Source organism: Chiloscyllium plagiosum, chromosome 24, assembly GCF_004010195.1.
Source record: "Chiloscyllium plagiosum isolate BGI_BamShark_2017 chromosome 24, ASM401019v2, whole genome shotgun sequence".
NCBI classification, from domain to species: Eukaryota; Metazoa; Chordata; class Chondrichthyes; order Orectolobiformes; family Hemiscylliidae; genus Chiloscyllium; species Chiloscyllium plagiosum.
The window spans coordinates 37120945-37143517 of record NC_057733.1 but is presented as its reverse complement, the minus strand read 5'-3'; the positions used below and the strand labels follow the sequence as shown (position 1 = coordinate 37143517).

The following is a 22573-nucleotide window of genomic DNA, read 5'->3' as shown; positions in this document are numbered from 1 at the left end:
GTATAATGTAGACAGGTGAAGCAGACCACCAACATTCCCACCCTACTGAGGAATGACCTAGGGCTTATCAGAAAGAATAGAGAAATGCTATGCTGTATCTTCAGTGGAAACAATTCCAACATCAACCTCATTGACTACTACTGACATGATTTCAAAGTAACAGAACTGTAAGAACATACCAGCAAACCACACAAGTGTGTTTTTGCGAAAATCTGTATTAACTGCTTCCAGTATCCGCCCAATGACATGGTCCAACTCTCGTAGACTGTCTCCATATGGCCCACGTTTGGAAGTGTTAGCAAATCGAGAATTATACTGTAAAGGAACATGCATGTGGGCCGGGGCAAAGTACAAGAAGAATGGATGTAAACTCTCCCTGAGAGAAACAGAACAGGAAAGTCAACAGGATCAGGAGATAATGAAGATTGCTTTTAAAAAGTGTAATCTGATAATGTGGCAAATAAGACCTTGATGATGTAAGCATCTGATAACACAGAAAGTTTACTCAATGTTCAGATCAGCTTCTTTACTTTACAAAGATCAGGTCAAATTAAGATCTAACTGATGGTATAAGAACCTCTGATACCTTTTAATGGACACAATTCCAGTCATGCTTAACATCAGTGAGACTGGGGAAGCCTCAAACTGCTTCTTTGGCATAAAACAGAAATAAAACAACTCATTTTAAATCTGGGAGATATATGCTGTATATATGCTACATGTTGTAGCTCAAAACATGTTTATGTAATCCAGTCATGCGCTGAGATATACAGAAAAATACCAAACTTCAAACACCATAATTCTCCTCAGCAATCTTTTGATTAGTAAAGGTTCCCTCTCCTGTTACTCCATTGAAAATGGAGAATGAGAAACAAATCACTCAGGAAAATAGAAGTGATATTTCACTCAGCAGTGTCCATAATCCATTCTTTTCCAAGTTCTCATTTCCCTCAGGGGTCACGGCTTTAAAACTGGATTTAATTATTAATGAAGAATATGTGAAAAAAAACTTACATTGCAAAGCTTTATATAACCTTGGTTTTGCACGTTAATAATGTATTGAGATCAATCCTCCCTTAAATTCTGCACAGAATAGTTAATGTCACAGTGTTTGGCATTGCTAGATTCTAAACCAAAAACCATGTTCAGGGATAGCATATATAAAAAGCATCAGTGCCCTGACAAGCATGGATCAGGCAGGGAAGATTCAGTTTTAGCTCTGTTGTCTCTGTTCCCCATTTATGCAATGTCCCTGTGTTAAAACAGAGTGGACAAAAGCAATTACTTGGTTGGGTTATAAGGGAGCCTGGGGCAGCCTATTCCTGGGGCAGGAAGTAAATAAACTCTTGAGCAAAATATATTTAAAAAAATAGGTTTTGCAAGGAAGACAGATTCTGTGATCAAATTTGTGATCAACTTGTGATCTAACACGTGCACTGTCATGTTCCCTAGTTTCTTGTATTACTTATCACCTCTGTCCTAATAGGTAGACATCTGACGTGAACCTGGTGTTCAACCATTGATAAAGAGGATGCAGTGCCTGGTTCAAGATAATCACAGCAGCATGCTGTGTACTGAACGACATATACTTGTAGCATATCAGTACCGTCATGACCGGAGATTACACTAGGTAGTTTTGTGACTTTTATTTTCATTGTATCAAACCACAGCAACTATAGGTGATGATTTACTTGAGGGTAGATTATTTTCAGTGAATTACAGCATTAAACATTACCTTTCCCGTACCTCAATAAACATCAGACTTCCACTCACCTTGCTTTCTGGATGAATCGTACAGCTTTCTCTGCATATCTCTCTGCCAGGCTGCTGAGATTGACTGGTTGTTCTATTATCCTTTGGTTTTCAAGGAGTGGCACTGCTACATCTGTAATACACGTGTTGCGTCCACAGCTAGACAGAAAGCAAAAAATGATGGCTTAGTCTTGGTGTCAGTTAAGATATTCAAAAAGATTTGAAATTCAAAAGACCTTTACCATATAAATTCTGACCAGTTCCAAGCAATATTTTCAAAATGCTGTTTTAAGAAGGATTACACCTTTCGCTGACATACATAAGATATACGTATGTCACAATCTTGAACGTCTGTCTCTAACATCCTTGAATCTAATATTACATCCAAAATCCCTGTCCATATTTTCCAGAACTCTACATGTGAATCCCTCTAACCAGGTTTCTGCTCCACCACAGAACTGAAGCAGGTTTTAAAGTCACAAATCCTATTCTATATAACTGTGATAAAGGCAAACTATCCCTCTTCCTCTTTCTTGACCTGTCTACAGTCTTTAGCAGAGTAGACCATGCTCTCTTCCTCAAATGCCTCTCCACTGTCCCTCGGCTGGACAGGCCTGCAGTGAGTTCTGTTATTCTTATCTTTCAAATCAAAGTCACAGAGAATTTACTGCAGTGGCTTCTCTTCCTAATCTCACAGCTATCTCTAGTGTCCTCTGAAGATTTATCATTCTCCTAGTTCACATCTCCATACTGCTGCTTGGTGTCATCTTCAAGAAGCAGAGCATCTTCACATCAGGGTGATTACACCTACCTTTACCTCTTGATCATGCCATTAATTCTAGATTCCCTGGCAAGGGGAATTTCAGAAAAGAAAGTAGAGAAAGGAATGCCAATGATCTCTAGTTCAAGAACCAACTCCATGTCCCAGAAATGCTTACCAAATGTGTGGTTGGAGATATGGCACTAGGATCAAGTTCTTCAGCCATGCAAGAACCCATGATCAGTGCCATGGAGTTTTCTAGATAGACAATCATACTCATTAGTAAGCAATTGCCAAAAGAGATTGTCAGGTTGTTTGTCAGACATCTAGCACTACAGGACGAGCAAGATTTCCTCCAACAAAATATTTCAAAGATTTAAGCTATTGTCTTAAGCTACTGTCACAAGCCACTGACTCCAAGATGAGATTTTAAATCACCGAAGATCCATCTTATGATAAAATCAGGCCCCAACTCACTCCCAGGCAATTTGCTTTTTGCTGACCCAGACAATTCATAACCTGAGCTCTCAACCATATATGCATACCATCACGAAGTCCACTTACTTTTGGCTGTGTAATGTTTGCCAACTCCACCCCCTACCTTAACTCATTTGCCACTGAAACTATTACTTGAATGATTGTTTTTTACCTCTAGATTTGTTTTCTTTAATGAAATTCTGATGAGCCTCCCATCATCTAAGTTTGGTAAGTTTAAGGACATCATAATCTCTGCTGCTTATTCCTAACTTACATCATGACACATTCAAACATTACCACCGTGCTCATTGATTTACACTGAGAAACAAATGCCTCAATTTTAAAATCCTGCTTGAGGATTTTAATATTTTTAGTCCCTCTAACTTCATTCCTTCCTATCTTTGTAATTTCCTTCAGCTCCTCTGAGACACTGTGTACCTCTAACCCAGGTTCTTGAGAATTTCTGATTTGAACATTTGTATCTATATTTTAATTTCAATCACTATTTTCCCTCCTCTTTTCAACCCAATACTGTCCTCTTACATTCAATGAATGAAAATAAAGATATGCGCTGCTGGCAAAGTCAGCATTTATTATCCAATCCATTGTGGACCTTTAAAGTGTGAAGCCCATCTGATGTAAACACATCCCAAAGTGCTTTAGGGAGATCCAGGTTTTGTCCCAGCAACAGTGAAGGTTTGCTTTATAGACCCAAGTTCAGACTGTCATGGTGGTGAATCTGCAAGTGGTGATGTTCTGCTATCTTTGTCCCTCTAGGTTGTAGAGGCTACAGGTTTGGAAGATGCTGTTTAAGGAACGCTGGTGAGTGGCCAAATACAGTTTGATGACAGTATACACTGTTGCCACTGTGCAGGAAGTTAAAAATTGCACAACACCAGGTTATAGTCCAACAGGTCTATTTGGAAGTACAAGCTTTTGGAACACAGCTCCTTCATCGGGTAGCTAGTGCTTCGTCAGGTGGTCCACTAGCTACCCTGACAAAAGAGCAGTGCTCCAAAAGCTTGTACTTCCAAATAAACCTGTTGGACCATAACGTGGTGTTGTGCAATTTTTAACTTTATCCACCCCAGTCCAACACCGGCACCTCCATTTCATGACTGCACAAGAAGGCAGTGAACGTTTAAGCTGTTAATTAAACAAGCTGTTTTCTCTTAGATTGCAGTAAGCTTCTTGAGTGTTGTGCGAGTTGCACTCATCCAGGGTTAGTGGAGAGTATTTCATCACTCTCCGGACTTGTACCTGTAGATGTTGGAGAGGCTGAGAGGAGTTAGGAGGTGAGTTACTCATTGCCGAATTCCCAGTCTCTGACCTGCCGGCTGGATGCAGGCTAGCTTAAAACACTGCAGAGTAACTTAAATTGGTGCTAGCCACACCTAATACTGGCTCCCTGTTCCAGTATCCAAGGAGCAGGAGAATCGACGTTTCGGGCATGAGCCCTTCTTCAGGAACACATTTTCAGCTCTGATCTCCAGCATCTGCAGTCCTCACTTTCTCCCTGTTCCAGTCCCAACCAACCAACAGTGTGGTTTGCACTGGCTGAACATTGGCAGTATTCAGAACAGAAGGCTGCATGAAGTTGGCATGCTGCTTGCATGGCAGTCAATGGACAGAGATTAACTAAGCATCATGCTCTCTGCAATTAAGATTCCAGGGCTACCAAATGTAGTTCCTTCTATGTTATTTTATCAAACTGGGGGTTAATTTCTTCAGAACTTCCCCTACACCACTGCTGTAATATTTTACATGTACAATCCTTGTTACTGAAGAACACAACCTAGAAGAAAAGTACTTATAACAAATGTTGGCCCTATCAAAAGCTTAGTAAATGGTCACTTATAAACCACTTTAATCTCCGTTTAACAGCTTCTGATGTCAGCAGATCACTCAACTGAATTATAGCCTTGTAATTTGTCTCAAACCTCACTGCTGATTACAAAAACAGAAATTTCTGGAAAAGCTCAGCACCTGTGGAGAGAAATCAGAGTTAACAGTTTGTGTCCAGTGACCCTTCCTCAGAACACACTCATTGGACCTGAAACGTTTACTCTGATTTCTCTGCAGAGCTGCACCTAGGCCTGCTGAGCTTTTCCAGAGATTTCTGTTTTTGTTTCTGATTTCCAGCATCTGCAGTTCTTTCGGGTTTTCTTTAGTATTTAACTCACTACTGTTTATCTAGATTCTTTGAAAGATAAATAATGGAAATAAAATCTCCATCCAATTTAAAAGGTCTCATTAGAATTTTACAGCTCATGGCTTATTATCTGCTCAGTTAGCAGAACTCAGTCAGGGCATCAGTAGAGACACAAATGGCCATAGCCTCTTTGGTGAAGAAGAATTAGATGGAGTTAATGCTAATTGTCCAGACATTAAGTGATTAAAAAGGTCAGAGAGTTGTGAAGCTACCCATAAAAAATAAAAGTCTTGCCTTTTACAGCACCTTTCATGACCATCCTGCATGTCGTTGTGATTTGTAGCTAGTGCTGTGCTAAGTCCTTACCTTGGGGCCAGAGACCCGACTTTAAGTTCTACCGAAGATCATAAGACTTGAGAAATAGGAACAGGAGTAGGCCATTCAGCTCTTGATCAAGCTCTGCCATTCAATAAGACTATGACTGATCTGACATTCCTCACATCCACTTTCATGCCCCTTTATTCCCCTACTGATCTAGAATGTATTTGTCTCAACCTTAAATATACACAAGAACTCTGCATCCCCCACCCCTACACTTTTCTGTGGTAAGGTGTTCCAAAGAGTCTCAATTGTCTGAGAGAAGAAATTCCTCCTCATCTCAATCTTAAATTGATTCCTTTTTATACTGAGACTATGCCGTCTGGTCCGTGACTCTCCCATGGGGGGATAATCTCTTCTTAACATTTACCCTGTCAAGCCCCTTAAGACTCCTACATGTTTAAATGAGATCATCTCATAGAAAGATGTGTATTTTCCATAGCATAACCTAAGTTTTAATAACACTGAACTGACAAGTGGTGATCAACAACATTCTTGAATTGAAAAACAGGCATAATTGAGAAAACATGCATAAAAGAGTGAGCTGTCGTTAAGACAACCATATTTTAACTACATTACCTTTGTACATCAGAATCCCTTGGACAAGGTAGGCATGGAGGAATGTTGTACCCAGGATCATCAGTGCAACCCATATCATTACTGTAAGGTATTCCAAAATAGTAGTCAAAGCCTGTAACAAACCAAAACAGGGTTATCTAAAGACTAGAGCTGAAAATGTGTTGCTGGAAAGGCTTATGCCCGAAACATCGATTCTCCTGCTCCTTTGATGCTGCCTGACCTGCTGCGCTTTTCCAGCAACACATTTTTCAGTTCTGATCTCCAGCATCTGCAGTCCTCACTTTCTCCTTATCTAAAACTAACCTTGCTTTATACTGCTTCAACAGTGATGATGTCTAAGACTGCTAGTTTTTCACTGATACCACATTTCCCAAATATGTCTTTGGAAAACTATCTTCATATTTCTAGTCAATGACCTTGGTTCAGACATTTCTCTTTTGTTTTGTTCCCCACTGCCTCATCCTTTTTATTTATTTTATTTCAGATTTCCAGGACCCATCATATTTTACTTTGATATCCTTGGATTGATGTAATTGGCTCAAAGATCAAGATGCTAGAAGGAACCTTTGGGCATGATTAACTTTATTTTGTCAGAAATTAACAGACACAAACTATCAATGGGAAGATTATCGGTCATAAACTGAATAAGCACAAAGTCAATTTGGATTATCAAGGCTGTCAATAATGAACTACAGATAAGATTTTAGTTACAAGTCAACTCCATGCTCCAGATGACATATCTTGCAAACAAACACATAGAATGCTTGAAAACACTCAGCAGGTCTGTTGGCATCTGTGGGCAGAGAAACAGAATTAATGATTCAAGTCCATTATGACTTCTTCAGAACTGAAAGGTGTTAGAAAATGTTTTGCATTGTACTTTTGAGAGGTAGAAGCCCAGTGCAAATGACAAAGTGATTGTTAATGGTGGAGATAAAGAAAATGAGATGTGAACTGGGTGTAAATTAGGATGTGAAAGGCAGGGAATCGATCCTCTATACTAACAGCAAAGTAAACAAGATACAAGAAAGGAGGAAGGAGGGAAGGGAATGTAAGAAAAATGGAGAATAGATATAATGGTTTCTGAAGTTATGGAATTCAATATTAGAAGCGCAAGGCTGTAAAGTACCTAAACAGAAAATGAGGTGTTGTTCCTTGAGCTTACATTGTACTTCACTGGAACACTGCAACAGGCCCGGGACAGAAATAAGTAAAAAATCACACAACACTAGGTTATAGTCCAACAGGTTTAGTTGGAAGCACTAGCTTTCAAAGCGCTGCTCCTTCATCAGGTGGTTGTAGAGAATAAGATTGTAAGACAAAAAATTTATAGCAAAAGTTTACACTGTGATGTAACTGAAATTATATATTGAAAAAAACCTGGATTGATTGTTAAGTCTCTGTTTTTTTAGAATGATAACGTTGGTTTCAGTTCTTCCATATGTGAATCACAAAACCTTTTTTTTAAAAAAGTTACATTCTCAAGTGAACTTTAACAATGGGTGTCATGTTGGCCCAGATAATATATTGAAGGTGAGTTTCCTGTGAGGTTGTCTGTGCCACAATGGTCAGACTGATTCCAATCTAAAAGATTTACAGAATCTTACATGGATTCATGCAGTGTTTGAGCAAAGTAAAATGAAATTCTGCAAGTACAAATTCACCGCACAAACTTATATGTGTAGGTGTGCATGTGGGTGTATGTGTGTGTGTGTTTGGGGTTGGGTGTAATGAATGTCTGTGAGAGAGCTTATGTGAGTGAAAAGTAGTATAAGTCTGTGAGAATGTATTGTGGGAATGTATGTGTAAGCGTGTGAGAGAGGGTCTGCGTGTGTGTGTTTGTGTATGCGCAATCACACGCGTGTGTAGGTGTCTGTCTATCTGTGTATGTCCATCTGTCTGTATCTGTGTGTAGTGCAATAGTGTAGTGTGTAGTGCACCTGTAGTGTGACATGAACCCAAGGTCCCGGTTAAGGCCATCCCCATGGGTACCAAACTTGGCTATCAGCCTTTGCTCGGCCACTTTTTGTTGTTTCCTGTCCCGAAGTCCGCCTTGGAGGATGATCACCCGAAGGTCCGAGGACGAATGTCCCGGACCGTTGAAGTGTTCTCCGACTGGGAGGGAACACTCCTGTCAGTTGATTGTTGTGCGGTGTCCATTCATCTGTTGCCATAGCCTCTGCTTGGTCTCGCCAATGTACTATGCCTCAGGGCATACTTGCCTGCAGTGTATGAGATTGACAATGTTGGCTGTGTCGCGTGAGTACCTACCACATACATGGTGGGAGATGTCCCCACACGTAATGGTGGTATCCGTGTCAACATTCTGACACATCTTGTGGCATCTACCGTGACAAGGTTGTACGGTATCATCCTGAAAGCAAGGCAGTTTGCTCCTGATCTGTTTGAGGTTTGGTGGTTATTTAAAGCAGAGAAGTGGAGGTGTGGGAAGGTCTTGGCAAGGTGCTCATTTTCATTGATAATGTGTTGCAGGCTGTGAAGACCATGGCATAATTGTTTGGCTCCTGGGAAGTTCTGGACAATGAAGGGTACCCTGTCGGTTGCAGCTTGTGTCTGTCTCCTGAGGAGGTCATTACGGTTCCTTGCTGTGGCACTTTGGAACTAGCAGTCGATGAGTTGAGCATTGTACCCCGTTCTTATGAGGGCATCCCTGAGTACTTCCAAGTGCCCATCATGTTCCTCCTCATCTGAACAGATCCTTTGTATGCGTAGGACTTGTCTATAGGGGATGGCTGTTTTAATATGTTTTGAGTGGAAGCTGGAGAAGTGTAGCATCGTGAGGCTATCCGCGGGTTTGTGGTAGAGTGAGGTGCTAAAGTGCCAACCTTATTGGAGATGCATGTGTCCAAGAATGAGATAGATAGTAGAGAATAGTCCATGGTGAGTTTGATGGTGGGTTGAAACTTGTTGATAACACTATGTAGTTTTTTTTCAATTATTCCTCTCCATGGGTCCAGACAGAAATGTTAGCATGACAGCAACACGGTTTATTGAAATGATGAGCAACTGGAACACCAGGGTCATTCCTATAAACAGAGGCGGGGGTATTCCACAAAGTAGTCACCTAGTCTGTGTTCGGTCTTACCAATGTAAAGGAGACCAGACTGTAAGCTACACTGGAAGAAATACAGAGGAACATTGCTTCACCTGGAAGGTGTGTCTGGATCCTTGGATTTCAGGAAGAAGGAAGTGAATGGGCAAGTTAGTTGGATAGGAAGGTCTTGTGGAAGACTAAGAAAGTGTTAGGAGTGATGGAGGAGTGGATCGGCAGAGGGAAACGGTCCCTGCAGAATGCTGACAGTGGAAGGGAAGGGAAGATGTGTTTGGTGATGACAATCAGCTAATGTTGGCAGAAATGACAGCAAATGATCTGTTGAATGTAGACACCGATGGATGAAAAATAAGGACGAGGGGAATCCCCATTGGTTTCTCGGAAGGAGGAGAAGGTAAGGGGAAGAATGTGAGAGATGGGTCAGACGTAGCTGAAGGCTACACCAACCATAATGGGGGTGGTAAATGATTTAAAAAAAAACAGTACCTAGGAAAATTGGTTATCATGCCTTTTGTCTTCTAAGGGGAAATGTTAACCTAATTCCAACAGCAAGATACTGAAAAGACTGATGTCAAACCAATTTTACTTGCCACAGAAAACAGTGGGTTAGATTAAACAAAAGCTGGAAAAAAAAACTGCAACATGAGGCAGATTTTGGGGAAGATCTGAAAGGAGGAGAAGGCTATGAAGGGATTTGTGCAGAATCTCCTTCTGCCACCTTTCCAATTTCTTCTCATTTGTGCATCATCAAGGTTCAGCATGATGGTTTTTTCAAGTGTAATCCATAGGCAGGAATACCTTAATCTTCTCATTTCATTCAAGTGTGATTTTAAATCTTTGAGCAAGCAAATCAGAGTCATAATGGGATCGTATCAACAAACTGTGGTGTCTAACTATCACAGCAGATTTGGCTGCATCTCTCTGCCCTGTTTCTTTTTCTCATATCACCTCTACATCACTCAAAAACAGGAAGTTTTCTAAAGGAAAATCTAACTTTTTACTACTAAGCTCAGGGGAGCAATTGCTAATATTAAGGATGAAATTTTCATTGTTCATTTAAAAAGAGTATAGGACTTTATTCAACAGATTGATGAATTAGTCATAATCTCGATATAAGTTTTATACAAGTTCCAAGTACTTTGCCGGATGTTAGTGGCCGGTTGCCTACTTTACACATGAAACATTACTTAAATAAGCAATAGATTCACACTTCCTGTCCTCCATGTAGTGCTTTCATTAGTCATCATGACTTCCTATAAGACAGCAAGATTGAATTTAAATAACCTAACTGTAAACTTGATTCAACTTTTCCATACTTCGTGGAGGTGCACTCTTTGTCAGCACCACATCCCAAGAATTTTAAAAGCAATCTATTTGAAAGCAGGCACAGTCATTAATAACTTCCTTGTTCTGAATATATTGTCACTGAGTTCTACTCTCTTTTGTGTTGTATGCAAATTGGTATCTCAGCACATTCCCTTAATGGCTGATGGTGACAGATACAATGATCTTTATACATTGCAGATTTTTCTATTGCTTATGCAACACTTAGGAAAAGCTGAGTTCCCATTTTGTGATGGAAGATAGTTGCTTGTGGTTGAAATGCAACCGGTTAGAAATTAATCATCTATTTTTCAAACAAAAAGAAGATTTTCTGCAAAACTTCAATGCTATGTATCACAAATCTTGAACATAATACATTAATTCACTTATCTGTTATAGAGTCATAGAGTTATATTACATAGAAACAGACCAACCAGTCCACGCCAACCATGTTCCCAAACTAAACTAGTCCCACCTGCCTGCGCTTGGCTCATAATCCCTCCAAACCTTCCTATTCCTGTACTTATCCAAATGTCTTTTAAATGTTGTAACTGTACCTGCATCCATTACTTTTTCTGGCAGTTCATTCCACACACTAATCAGAATTGAACCCGGGTCTCAGGCGCTGTGAGGCAGCAGTGCTAACCACTGTGCCACCGTGCCGCCCACAAATGTTGTAACCGTACCTGCATCCATTACTTTTTCTGGCAGTTCATTCCACACACTAATCATTCCCTGTGTAAAATAAGTTGCACTTCATGTCATTTTAAAATCTTTATCCTCTCACCTTAAAAATATGCCCTCTCAGTTTGAACTCCACCACTCTGGGGAAAAGACTTTGGCTATTCAACTTATCTATGTCCCTAATGATTTTATAAACTCTATAAGGTAACTCCTTAATCACCTACACTTCAGTGAAAAATGTCCCAACCTATCTTTTTAACTCAAACCCTTCATTCCTAGCAACATCCATGTAACTCTTTTCTAAACCGTCTCCAATTTAATAACATGCTTCCCCAAGAGGTCGACCAGAACTAGATATATTACTTATTATATAGCATCAAAATCACATATGGTTTACAAAATTAAATAAAATTCAGCTTTGTACTCAAGTCCTGACAGAGGTTTCCTTACCACGAAAATTTGGATGGTAATAACCATGATGTCCAAGATGCCATTTACCTGAGCAAAAGAGGAAAGTGTACATGAAAGTTTTATTTACAAGTTACGAATCCAGTATATTAATTTTAACTACATTTTAATTTATCAACTTTATATTCTTCAAATACTAATTACCTATAATGTCCAGTTATTGTTGCAAAATATGTACAGACAAAAGCATTAATTAAAACAAAGTACAATGGAACATTTTTATGGTTAAATCTTGTTTTCCATGACAATATTTTCTGTATTGGATATAGGCTAGTTAACCATTGCTAAAAAAAGTACAAATTTTTCCCCGATTCCCCTTGATTTCCATTTTGCGAGAGCTCTGAGACTGCATTCAGGCTTAAGTCGATAGGCGGCAAATAACATTTGTAATACTGATGCCAAGCATATCCAACAAGAGAGAAGCTAACTATCTCTTCTTGACATCCAATGGCATTACCATTGCTGAATCTCCTGACATCATCAACCAGGAGTGAGGTTGGGGTGGTTGGTTACAGATCTCAGAATGATGGTCAGAAATTTAACTTGACCAGCTACATGGTGCATTTGGTACTACAGCAAAAACAGCAAGTCAGAGGCTGGCAATTCTGCAACAGGCCCAGGCATCCCAAAAGCTTGTCCATCATCTACATGGCACAAATAAAATGTCTAATGGAATTCTCCCTCCATGCCTGGATGAGTGCAGATCATTTAACATTTAAGAAACTCAACATCCAGTTGTTCAATCCATATGATCAGCAACCCATCTACCACCTAGAAGAATAAAGGTAGCAGATGCACGGGGATATCCAAACCTGCAAGTTCCCCTCTAAGCCATCCATTATCCTGATATGGAACTATACTGCTTTCACTGTTACTGGGTCAATGAGAGCCAATCTCATTGAAGCTAACAGGATTCATAGGAGGCTTGACCAGGTAGATGCAGAGAGGGAGTTACCCATTTGTGGGAGAGTCTGGGATCAGAGGGTATAAGCTCCAAACAAGCAGCTGCCAAGTTAAGTCAGAGTTGAGGGTGAATTTCTTCTCTCAAAGGGTAGTATACCTGTGGACTTCTGTACTACAGAAAGATGTAGCAACTGGATCATTAAGTATATTCAAGGCTGAGGTAAGATAGATTTTCAATCAATGAGCAAATCAAAGGTTATGGGAGAAAAAACAATAAAGTTGGGTTGAGCATTATCAGATCGCAACAATCTCACTTACTGGCATACAGACTCTGCTCCTAGACATCATGGCTTTATGAACTCTGCAATGGTCATTTCTAGCAATACCTTCTGGGTAGATACCTCCCTGGCAGGTAGACTGCTGAGAGCAAGGCCAAATAGGTTTTCACCCATGTAACCACCAATTTCACCCATGTAACCACTAGTATCACCCTGAGCAGTCCCATTATGGAAGACATTCAGGACCTGTCCAGCTTATCTGTTGTGACATTATTGCTGAGGGGAATTAGTAATTAGCAGGATTTCCTTTTCCACATTGACCTGATGTTATGAGATTTCATGAGGTCCAAAGTCAAAGAGGACTCTGATAGCCATTCCTTTGTGACTGTATAACACTGCTGCCATCACTGTGACAATCATTTTTCTGGTTTATTAAAGTTAAATTTCACCAGCACCAAATGTGGGATTTGAAGTTTTGTTGCTGAAGCACTGAACAAAAGGTCTTTGTATTTTGAGTCTTTTGTCATTGTTTCATCATAATTATCAATGTGCTAGTATCCCCAATTAACACAAATTGACAGGCAGGAACAGACTAGCTTACCCACCAGATCTGCATCACATTCCTAATAGTTGCAGCATCTCGACTAGGAATTTCCAACTCTTCAACCATATAATCTCCTCAAGGTGTTTTAATGCAAGGCCCGATACAGGAGAAAAAATCCAAATCACATAGGTGACTGAAACTAGTCCAGGTGATCATACAAACGTACAAATTTATAATGAATTGGGAAAGATTGTGAGACTGCGTGAGCTTTGGCAGGTCAAGAAGAATAAGTTGGGTCAGACTCAGCAAGACAGTTTCGAAGGATGAGGGTGGCGATCAATCACAACAAGAAATTTGTTTGAAGATCAGGGTGAAGATTCCTCATTCCCCTGGTTCACAAGCAGGGCTCTAACCCTGAGAACTTACTTTACATATTAGAGTGATAAACCCAGTCACAGACATACTCTGCTACTCTTCCCTACAAAACTAGGGGAAGGAGCACATTGATTATACATTGTTCTATGTTAAGCAAAACATTATATCAAGGACAATCATAGAGATTTTAAATTACTTCCATAATACCATCACCATGCAAATCCTACCCTAAAATCAAAAAGATATGAACATACAGTCAATATAGTAGGGTACTGTGTTGTCCTTAAGAATTAAAACAATTTGTGCTTTGGAATACATGAAATACTCTACTATCTTACTGTAAACAAACTGGATTCAGGGACACTTGATAAAAAGTTTATCTCTTTGCATTTTGAAAACCATGTGACCCGATTCCTAAAATTCAAATTTCAAAACAAAGATAGCTCTGTAAAAGCAATAAATGAGAGTTGAAAATGTAATCTGCCAGGCGGATAGACTTGATCTGTGTTGTATTCTGGTGCTAAACATATGTTACAAGTGGGATTCTGGGTTAGAGAAAGTAAAACATTTCTCTATAACAGGCAATCTGTAATTGTGAATGTTTGAAGATAAATTAATTTCAACATTTGGATTCCTTGAGATGCATTTAAAGTATATATTGCTGTTATTATTGCAATGTGTATTCCTTTTGAATGGTTGTGAACAACTTTGGGAATTTGGGAATATTGATAAATCTTATTTGCATAAGTAATTTGTTAATTATGGTCAGCCACCAAAACTGTCAAAGTAAAGAGGTCAGATTTGCTAAGACCAGTAAGTAGATAGGACACAAGGCCAAAGTTTTTGAAACACTGGCAAAGTGTTTATTTTGGGGAGTTTCATGGAAGGTTCTCTTCATGAGCTCGAGCAAGTTCTCACGCAATTCTCTGCAGCTTGTCTGATTACGTATGCACCATGCCTCAATTGTGCCCAGCTTGCTCGATCAGGTGCTCAGTAATGACAGAAGTGCTCATCACTGTTGGACCTCCTGGGATTCCTGACCCCAGCAGATAGCTAAAACTCAGCTGTGCACAGTGCATGTAATAGTGGAAGGGATGTAGAAAAGAAAAGCTTCTAAGGGCAAACAGGTGACATGAGTGACCCTGCATTACAAATGCAAGTTCACATGCAGAAATGTATTGTTAATTTACACCGTTAACTGCCCACACATCCGTCATTGTAATTTTAGCTACAAGAATGACACAAGTTATCTATTCTCAGCACCATCCTATCTTAGAACACAGTCTAAGGGAGTATTATTCTTTCCCTACTGCACAACACAATGCAACATCTTCTCATGTTCAATGTGGGAGCATCATATGTTGGACAGCCTAAAACGGATGAAAGCGTCAACATTTATTGAACAACAGAAAACGTAAAGAAAGACCAAACAATAAAAACTGCAATTGCTTCTGTTAATAAACAAGACCCTTCGCCTTTTGAGCAACAACAAATATACAGTCAATGAAAGATCACTGGTGTCAGTTCCTATCCATTGGAACTGAGAGTCAGTTAAGTCATGTCTAACTTGTTGTACCCACAGCTGTATCACTCTATCATAGCGAAGATGATGTTTCTCCTGCTCAATGTCCCCATCTTTCTCCTCAGAAGACTGCTGCCACTCTCAAGGCTCTTCAGAATTGATCACATCCCCTCTTTGCCTGCTCCAATTGTGCAGAGCACATCATGCTAGGATTATGTGGCACACTCTATCTGGAGCGTATTGCAAGGCCTCACCAAACTGATCCAAAAATTGGAACCTCATTTTCATCAGGTCTATCATCTGTTATTCAACAGATCTGGTTGAAGAATGCTTTGTATCTATGCCATGGTTGCAGAGAGTTGCCCATCTCCCAGTAACCATCTTTTTAAAGGCATCTGGCCCTTGAAAGGATGTCGGCATAACGTCAGCTCTTAGGGTACCTGATGTGGACTTCCAAGCTATAGTACCAATGATCACAAATCACTTGTACATTGATGGAATGGAACCAGGTTTTAACTGATGAAATCTGCTGCTATGATATAGGGTTCTCGTCGCAATGTGTGTACAGTTTATATAGCGCCTGCATCTGGGAGAAGTCAGTTCGGTTGGCAAAGGCTCCAGCCCAGGCTGAAGCACTGACCTTGTCATGGAGAAATGAGACACAGTTTATTTTGGTAATTACTGATTACCAGACTGCGTTAGTGATTCACTATGCCAGGCACTATGCCTTCCCTCCTTATGCAAATAGTAAATGCACAACAGAAAATAGAGTAGCTGTGAGCACACCCAGAGTTTATTTTGGTAATTTGATTGGTAACAGCCTTGATACATTTATGGTTTAAGGATTGAGAGATCCTTCATAGGTCCCCAGTGGACCCTTGGAAGCAGCCAGTGTAAATATTTAGTAGAGTTGTCAGCTTGATGGCTACGAGATTAGGATGGCTAACCATCACTTCAAGTTGCAGGTCCAACTGCAGCAGTTGATATTGTACTGTGATGGTGTCTCAGGGTATTCTCATTCTGTGAAAGTAATTTGCCTCACTCATCTGGAGGAAATGGCCTCAAGGGCAATAAACTCTGGGCCTCTTGTTTGACCTCCACAACCTGAGGGGTTCATCAGCTGCAGACACTTCATGTGGAGGCTGTTCAGCATCTGCTGGAGACTGCTGTTGGTCCTGGGCTTGCTGGCATGTTTGTTCGTAGCGCCGTAGCCATAGCAACGATGACCTCTACTGTTCCAATGAATCTATGCGGGGAATACTAGATACAGAACAGATTCTTAGTAATATGAGCAATCAGCATCAGCATTATATGAATAATGATTTAACATTGTCCTCCAAATGGTAGGACATTGAGGACTCCAACAAGGAGGGGGATGGGCCTTTGAATAGGGGACCTTATTCTAATGAATGCAGCAAAAGCCCTCCTATGCAATAGGAGAACATAAGTGCAGCGGGATTACTGATTCCTTATCCCCCAAACCCCAAATTACCCAAGAAAAACAGCATGATGACAACTACTTACAGATCGAAGTGAACAGTCTAAGTGATCTTGGATTATCTATGTGAAGCTGGCCCACAGATAAGATTTTTAACATCACTTGTGATTATTTTTGCTTCACACAAATAACTGATTGAAATTGCTGGTGAGCAGGATCTATATCCCACACAATTGGATACTGCATGCCTTCCAGATGCAGGATACAATGATTACAAATTTCTTCAACCTGTTTGAGTAATGCAATTGCCTCTTTGAAGGGCATCATGTCGCCTACAAGTAGAGGCTGTATGCTCAGACAGAAAAAAATAAACTTACCTTGCTCACTCTGGGTGTGCTCACAGCTACTCTATTTTCTGTTGTGCATTTACTATTTGCATAAGGAGGGAACTGTTCCTCTGTCAAAACCAAAGTGGTTAGGAATGTGAATGTCTCCCTCCCTCCACAGTAACCATGTCCAGCTATGCATTATGGTCTTTCACCCTATATTATGCCCCACTTCATAATTACTGGCCCCTCTGCATCCAAGCATGCTGCCACTAATCCCTACAATTGACCTTCCCAGCTTCCCTAGTACCTCAATGGTCCCTGATAATCCCCCTCAGCTTTCATTGGGCCTGTGGTCATCTCCCTGACTGATTTGGATGGACAACCCCTATTGATGCATGAATGGGCCCCTGACTGATCTCTCTGCAGCTCACCATCTGGTTCTCAGCGAATCCCCAGACTAGTTGCATTGGACTCGCAGGTTTGCCCATGTCCCCTTAGCTCAGACTGGAGTGATACAGAACCCTTGATCTTGACTAGCCCAAGTGGCAGACTAACTGTGTCCAGGTTTCTGCACTTAGATAGGAAGTTGGCCTTGACTGCCTGTGATGGGACCTCCTTACTGATGAGAGGACACTCCCCTTAGACTTTGAGATATCATGATTTGGCTGAAGCATATGCAATGTGTTTACCACATAAACTGCTGGAAAATGCTGTTGCATGCTACTATATAGTAACATGTGCACCCCTTTGACTCATTACTGTTGTTCTTTATTCATTCATGGGATGAGGGTGACACTGGCTTAGCCAGCATTTACTGCAGTTAAGAGGCAACCCCATTGCTGTGGGTCTGGAGTGACATATAAATCCAGGCCAGGTAAGGATGGCAGTTCATTCTGTAAAGTGTATTAGTGAACCAGATTTGTTTTTCCAAAAAAACCAACAATGGATTCATGGGCATGAGGTCCATCTGGCTGACCTTGTTACAATCACTACACCCAGAACCATTAGTTGGGTCTCTGGATTAACAGTCCATCAATAATATATGAAAACCATTGCCTCTCCTGCTGAAAACCACGACAAGCTGTCTGGCTTTGAGCCTGCGCTAAGACAGGGCTGAGATGCTGTGGGTATCTAAGTAAGTGCAAAGTGAGTGAGCTTAAGCAAGGAGCCTTGAGGTATCTTCTCTAATCCATGAGGTGGATGCTTGCCCGCACAATGTGCCCTGCCAATAGCATTACAATGAAAGTTTCCTGTTGACCCCAAGTGTAGCATTGAATTGGGGAATTGTATTCAAAGTGAGTTAGAGATATACCATGATGATGTGGTCAGGTTGGTACATGTCCAATGCCAACCTATGTTGTCTAGATGCTGGTGACCATTGTCCAAGATAAAAGCCAGAGGGCAAGTGGCGAGTTGGAAATGCAAGGTACTCGCTCTGACTTTCATGCCGGGAATTCCCACTGTCTAGTTTCTCCTTTGTACATGGGAGAACAGAAAATTGCATATAAATGAAGCAAAATTAGTTAATTATGGCATATATATGCATATAAATGGGCCTCTCACTGCTCACTTGCGAGATTTTCAACTTGCCATTCTACACTTGCTTACAGAATCTGGCATTTCTTGTCAACGTTGGGAATTAAATTTCCCCATACTTGTCATATTTTCCTTACTGAATTGCCATTTCCCACATTGGTCAGGGTCTTGGAAAATTCAGCCCTCAATGTTTGCTGGTAGCAGCTCTCTGAGTTCTACAGAGTCCAATAAATGCTGAGTCAGCTTCTGTACACTGACATCATCTCAATAGAATGTGGGTTATTTATTAGTGCACTTTAAACAGCTGGATACTTCCTTATAGCATGACTGTTGAATATGCTTTCAAAACACACTGCAGGTAAAGAGAAGGAAGCATTCAACATTGACATGTGTAATGTCACAGTCACAAATGTGAAGAGTGCATGCTTATAATCGACTTACTCAACTCAACAAGTGTTGACTAAATAAGGAAAACACAGGTGTTAAAAGTCAGGAGTAACTGTAATTATTCTTTTGCACTTCCTGATGAAGAAAGGTGTGAGATGGCTTACTGGGAGGACTGTTGATTGTTAGCTAATGAAGTCAGTGCTTTCTGGTTAATTTTAAAGATCTCACATGCTAAACTAAAGGACAGAAAGTGTTTTTCACAGCAATGTAAATGAAAGTGAATCCTTGCATTCTTCTTCTTTAAACATTCACTGCTTTTTACATTTGTGATATCACAAAAATCAGGACGATAGTCTAAATCTAAAGTAAAACTAAGGGACATTTGTCTCTTTCTTCCAATCGTTTGTCTTTGTTTCTGCTGTGATCAAAGGCAAGATGGCATTTCCTTGGTGTGATGACACTTACAGTTGCACAGTAGAACAGAGGAACCATTACATAGGAAAGAAAAATATGAACTAAAACTGTAAATACCAATTACTGCTGTCGAATAATTGGCTTCCTTTAGAACTTCTGCCAGTGTGGTTTCATTCAACGGCAAGCCAGCGACTGAGCTTATAGCAAAATTATGGGTAACGCCATTCCGTAGCCCCAGGCGCCCTGTCAGCAGAGAAGCCCGAGATGGGGAACAAGTAGAGGCAGCTGCATGGAAGTCCTCAAATCTGTAACAGAAAAGCCAATCTGAACATTTTTGCAAATATGTTGTAATGTAGCAAGCTGGAAAGCTGACCTGCATAATTTCATAGCTGACGATGTCAGTTATAGGCATAATAAAGGCATAGTCTAGATTAGAGAGGTGCTGGAAAAGCACAGCAGTTCAGGCAGCATCCAAGGAGCAGTAAAATTGACGTTTCGGGCAAAAACCCTTACTCAACTCAACAAGTGTTGACTAAATAAGGAAAACACAGGTGTTAAAAGTCAGGAGTAACTGTCAGGATTTTACTGCTCCTTGGATGCTGCCTGAACTGCTGTGCTTTTCCAGCACCTCTCTAATCTAGACTCTGGTTTCCAGCATCTGCAGTCATTGTTTTTACCATAATAAAGGCATAGGAGAAAGTGAGGACTGCAGATGCTGGAGATCAGTTCAGTACCACACTCTCAACTAGTCAAGGCATTGAGTCACACAGCATGGAAATAGACACTTCGGTCCAACCAGTCCATGCTGACTATGTTCTCAAACTAAACTAGTCCTTCACTTGGCCCATATCCCTCCAAACCTTTCCCATTCATGAACTTATTCAAATGTCTTTTAAACATTGCTACTGTACCTACCTTCACCACTTCCTCTAGCACACACACAAATCACACTCCGTGTAAAAAAGCTGCCCCTCATGTTCATTTTAACTTTCTCCTCTCACCTTAACAACATGCTGCCTAGATAACACCTATCTTTGGGTGTTATCATTCACCTTACTTATGTTCCTCACGATTTTATAAACCTTAAAGATCACCCCTTAACCTCCTACACTCCAGTTTATTTTTATATCTCAAACCTTCCATTCTGGTAAATTTTTTCTGAACCCCCTCCAGCTTAATAATATTCTTCCAATAACAGGGCAACCAGAACTGCACACAGTACTCCAGAAGAGGCCCCACCAATATAATATGCAATCCCTCACATTTATCCAAACTAAACACCATCTGCCACTCCTCAGCCCATTGACACAATTGATCAAGATCTCTTTGTAATCATAGATGACCTTCTTCACCATCTATTATACCACCAATTTTAGTGCCATTCATGAACTTACCAACCAAGCCTCCTCTATTCTCATCCAAACCAATTACATAAATGACAAACAAAACTGGACCCAGTACCGATGCCTATGGAACACCGATGATCACAGGCCTCCAATCCAAAAAACAACCCTCCATCACCACTCTCTGTCTCCCACCATAAGGCCAATTTTGTATCCAATTGGCAAGCTCATCCTGAATCCCATGTGATCTAACTTTACTAAAATACGAGCACAATTTCTTCAAATCTTGGAAGTTCTTCTGGAAGGACCATATAGCATGTTAATCTTAGCATGGACAAGTACGTTTCCATTTTTGCTATCTCCCACCAAGCTTCCACAAATGGCTGATCATTCAAAATGGACAAATGCTGCTTGCAACCAATCCTTAGGACATAGCTGTAAAAAGATTAGGCTCATCTTAAAATTAAGCAACTTCAAAGGGAACACAACAGCAAACAGGCACCTGCAACTGCATCTCTGGAAAGCACAAGAATGGATTTAAATATATATTCATCACACTGCCAACAAGACAAAAATAATACTGAACACATATGTTTATTCAATTGGAAGTATGTTTCTCCAGTTTGGAGAGTTCCACATTTCCATTGGTTACTTGACTCTCCAGCTCCTTGGTTGAACTGTACTTTACTGCAGCCCCTCAAATTCTTAGCGTACTACAGGAAACAGTGAAAATTTAAAGGTGCAAGGGTATATGCACTTTTCTATGTAATCTTTTGTGTCTTTTCAGCCTCAAAACTCGAGGTGCTGATGAGCCATTGTAATCCATGCTATCCTTGCTTTGACAGAATGGATGCCGCGTCCCATCCTCCTTCCCTACTTCATTAAGAATACCAGAAGCAAATGTCAAAACATACCTATCACAATTATAGAATTTTTGCACGTGATAGTACATTTATGGCTGCAGGGAAAGATTAGATTAGATTCCCTACAGTGTGGAAACAGGCCCTTCAGCCCAACCAGTCCACACTAACCCTCCGAAGAGTAACCCATCAGACCCATTTCCCTCTGAATGGAGCACCTAACACTATGGACAATTTAGCATGGCCAATTCACATGACCTGCACATTTTTGGACTGTGGGAGGAAACTGGAGCACCCGTAGGAAACCCATGCAGGCATGGGGAGAATGTGCAAACTCCACACAGCCAGTTGCCAGAGGCTGGAATCGAACCTGAGACCCTGGTGCTGTGAGGCAGCAGTGCTAACCACTGAGCCACCATGCTGCCCCTATGGATAAAATGATTTACACAGGGACAAGATCTGGCAGCCAAGAGAATTTGCTTTAATTGATATGTTAGTGAAGTGATAGAACTGCCAAAGACTCTCACGACTCCAGTACCACAACACAATCTTTTCCTCCTTGAGCTCTCAGAACATGATATGTTTGCAACACTACTGATAGGGCTCCTGCCTCTGGGAGGAATAACATCATTGGAAGGAAAGAAATGCTAACTCAGCCTTAACAATGTTGCGGCCAGTAAAGGGGAACACTAAGTTTAAATAGAAAATCGGCACAAATAAAAGATTATTTCAAAGATCAGCTGTATCAGGAGGGATTAGAAGCAGCTAATCGCAGTTCATGGTTCTCAAGTGCATCCACAAAGGAGTGGTTAAGGCCAAAAGGTATGTCGTGAGTAGAGACCCTCATAAGACAGTGGTGCAGGATGTTTGAAAGAAAATGTACTACCCCCAAAACAGACACACAGTGTAGTAACAGGCTGAATGATCTCTGAAAAGCAGACAAGATAATTCAAGGCTCAGTTGTTAATTCAAATCCTCTGCTGCTGATACTTTGTTTT

The 22573-nt window shown here is 40.6% G+C and overlaps 1 protein-coding gene across 1 annotated transcript in view; it reads right to left on the bottom strand.

Moving 5' to 3' along the window:
• The window catches only part of arsg (arylsulfatase G), a 61302-nt gene that overhangs the window by 35223 nt on the left and 3506 nt on the right, over positions 1-22573 (bottom strand). Inside the window, exons 2-6 of the mRNA XM_043714831.1 lie at positions 19490-19677; positions 11629-11676; positions 6099-6210; positions 1774-1911; positions 180-376 (exon numbers count right to left, since the gene is read on the bottom strand). Of these exons, the coding sequence (XP_043570766.1) occupies positions 180-376; positions 1774-1911; positions 6099-6210; positions 11629-11676; positions 19490-19677 (683 nt within the window). The remainder of the gene's footprint in view (positions 1-179; positions 377-1773; positions 1912-6098; positions 6211-11628; positions 11677-19489; positions 19678-22573) is intronic.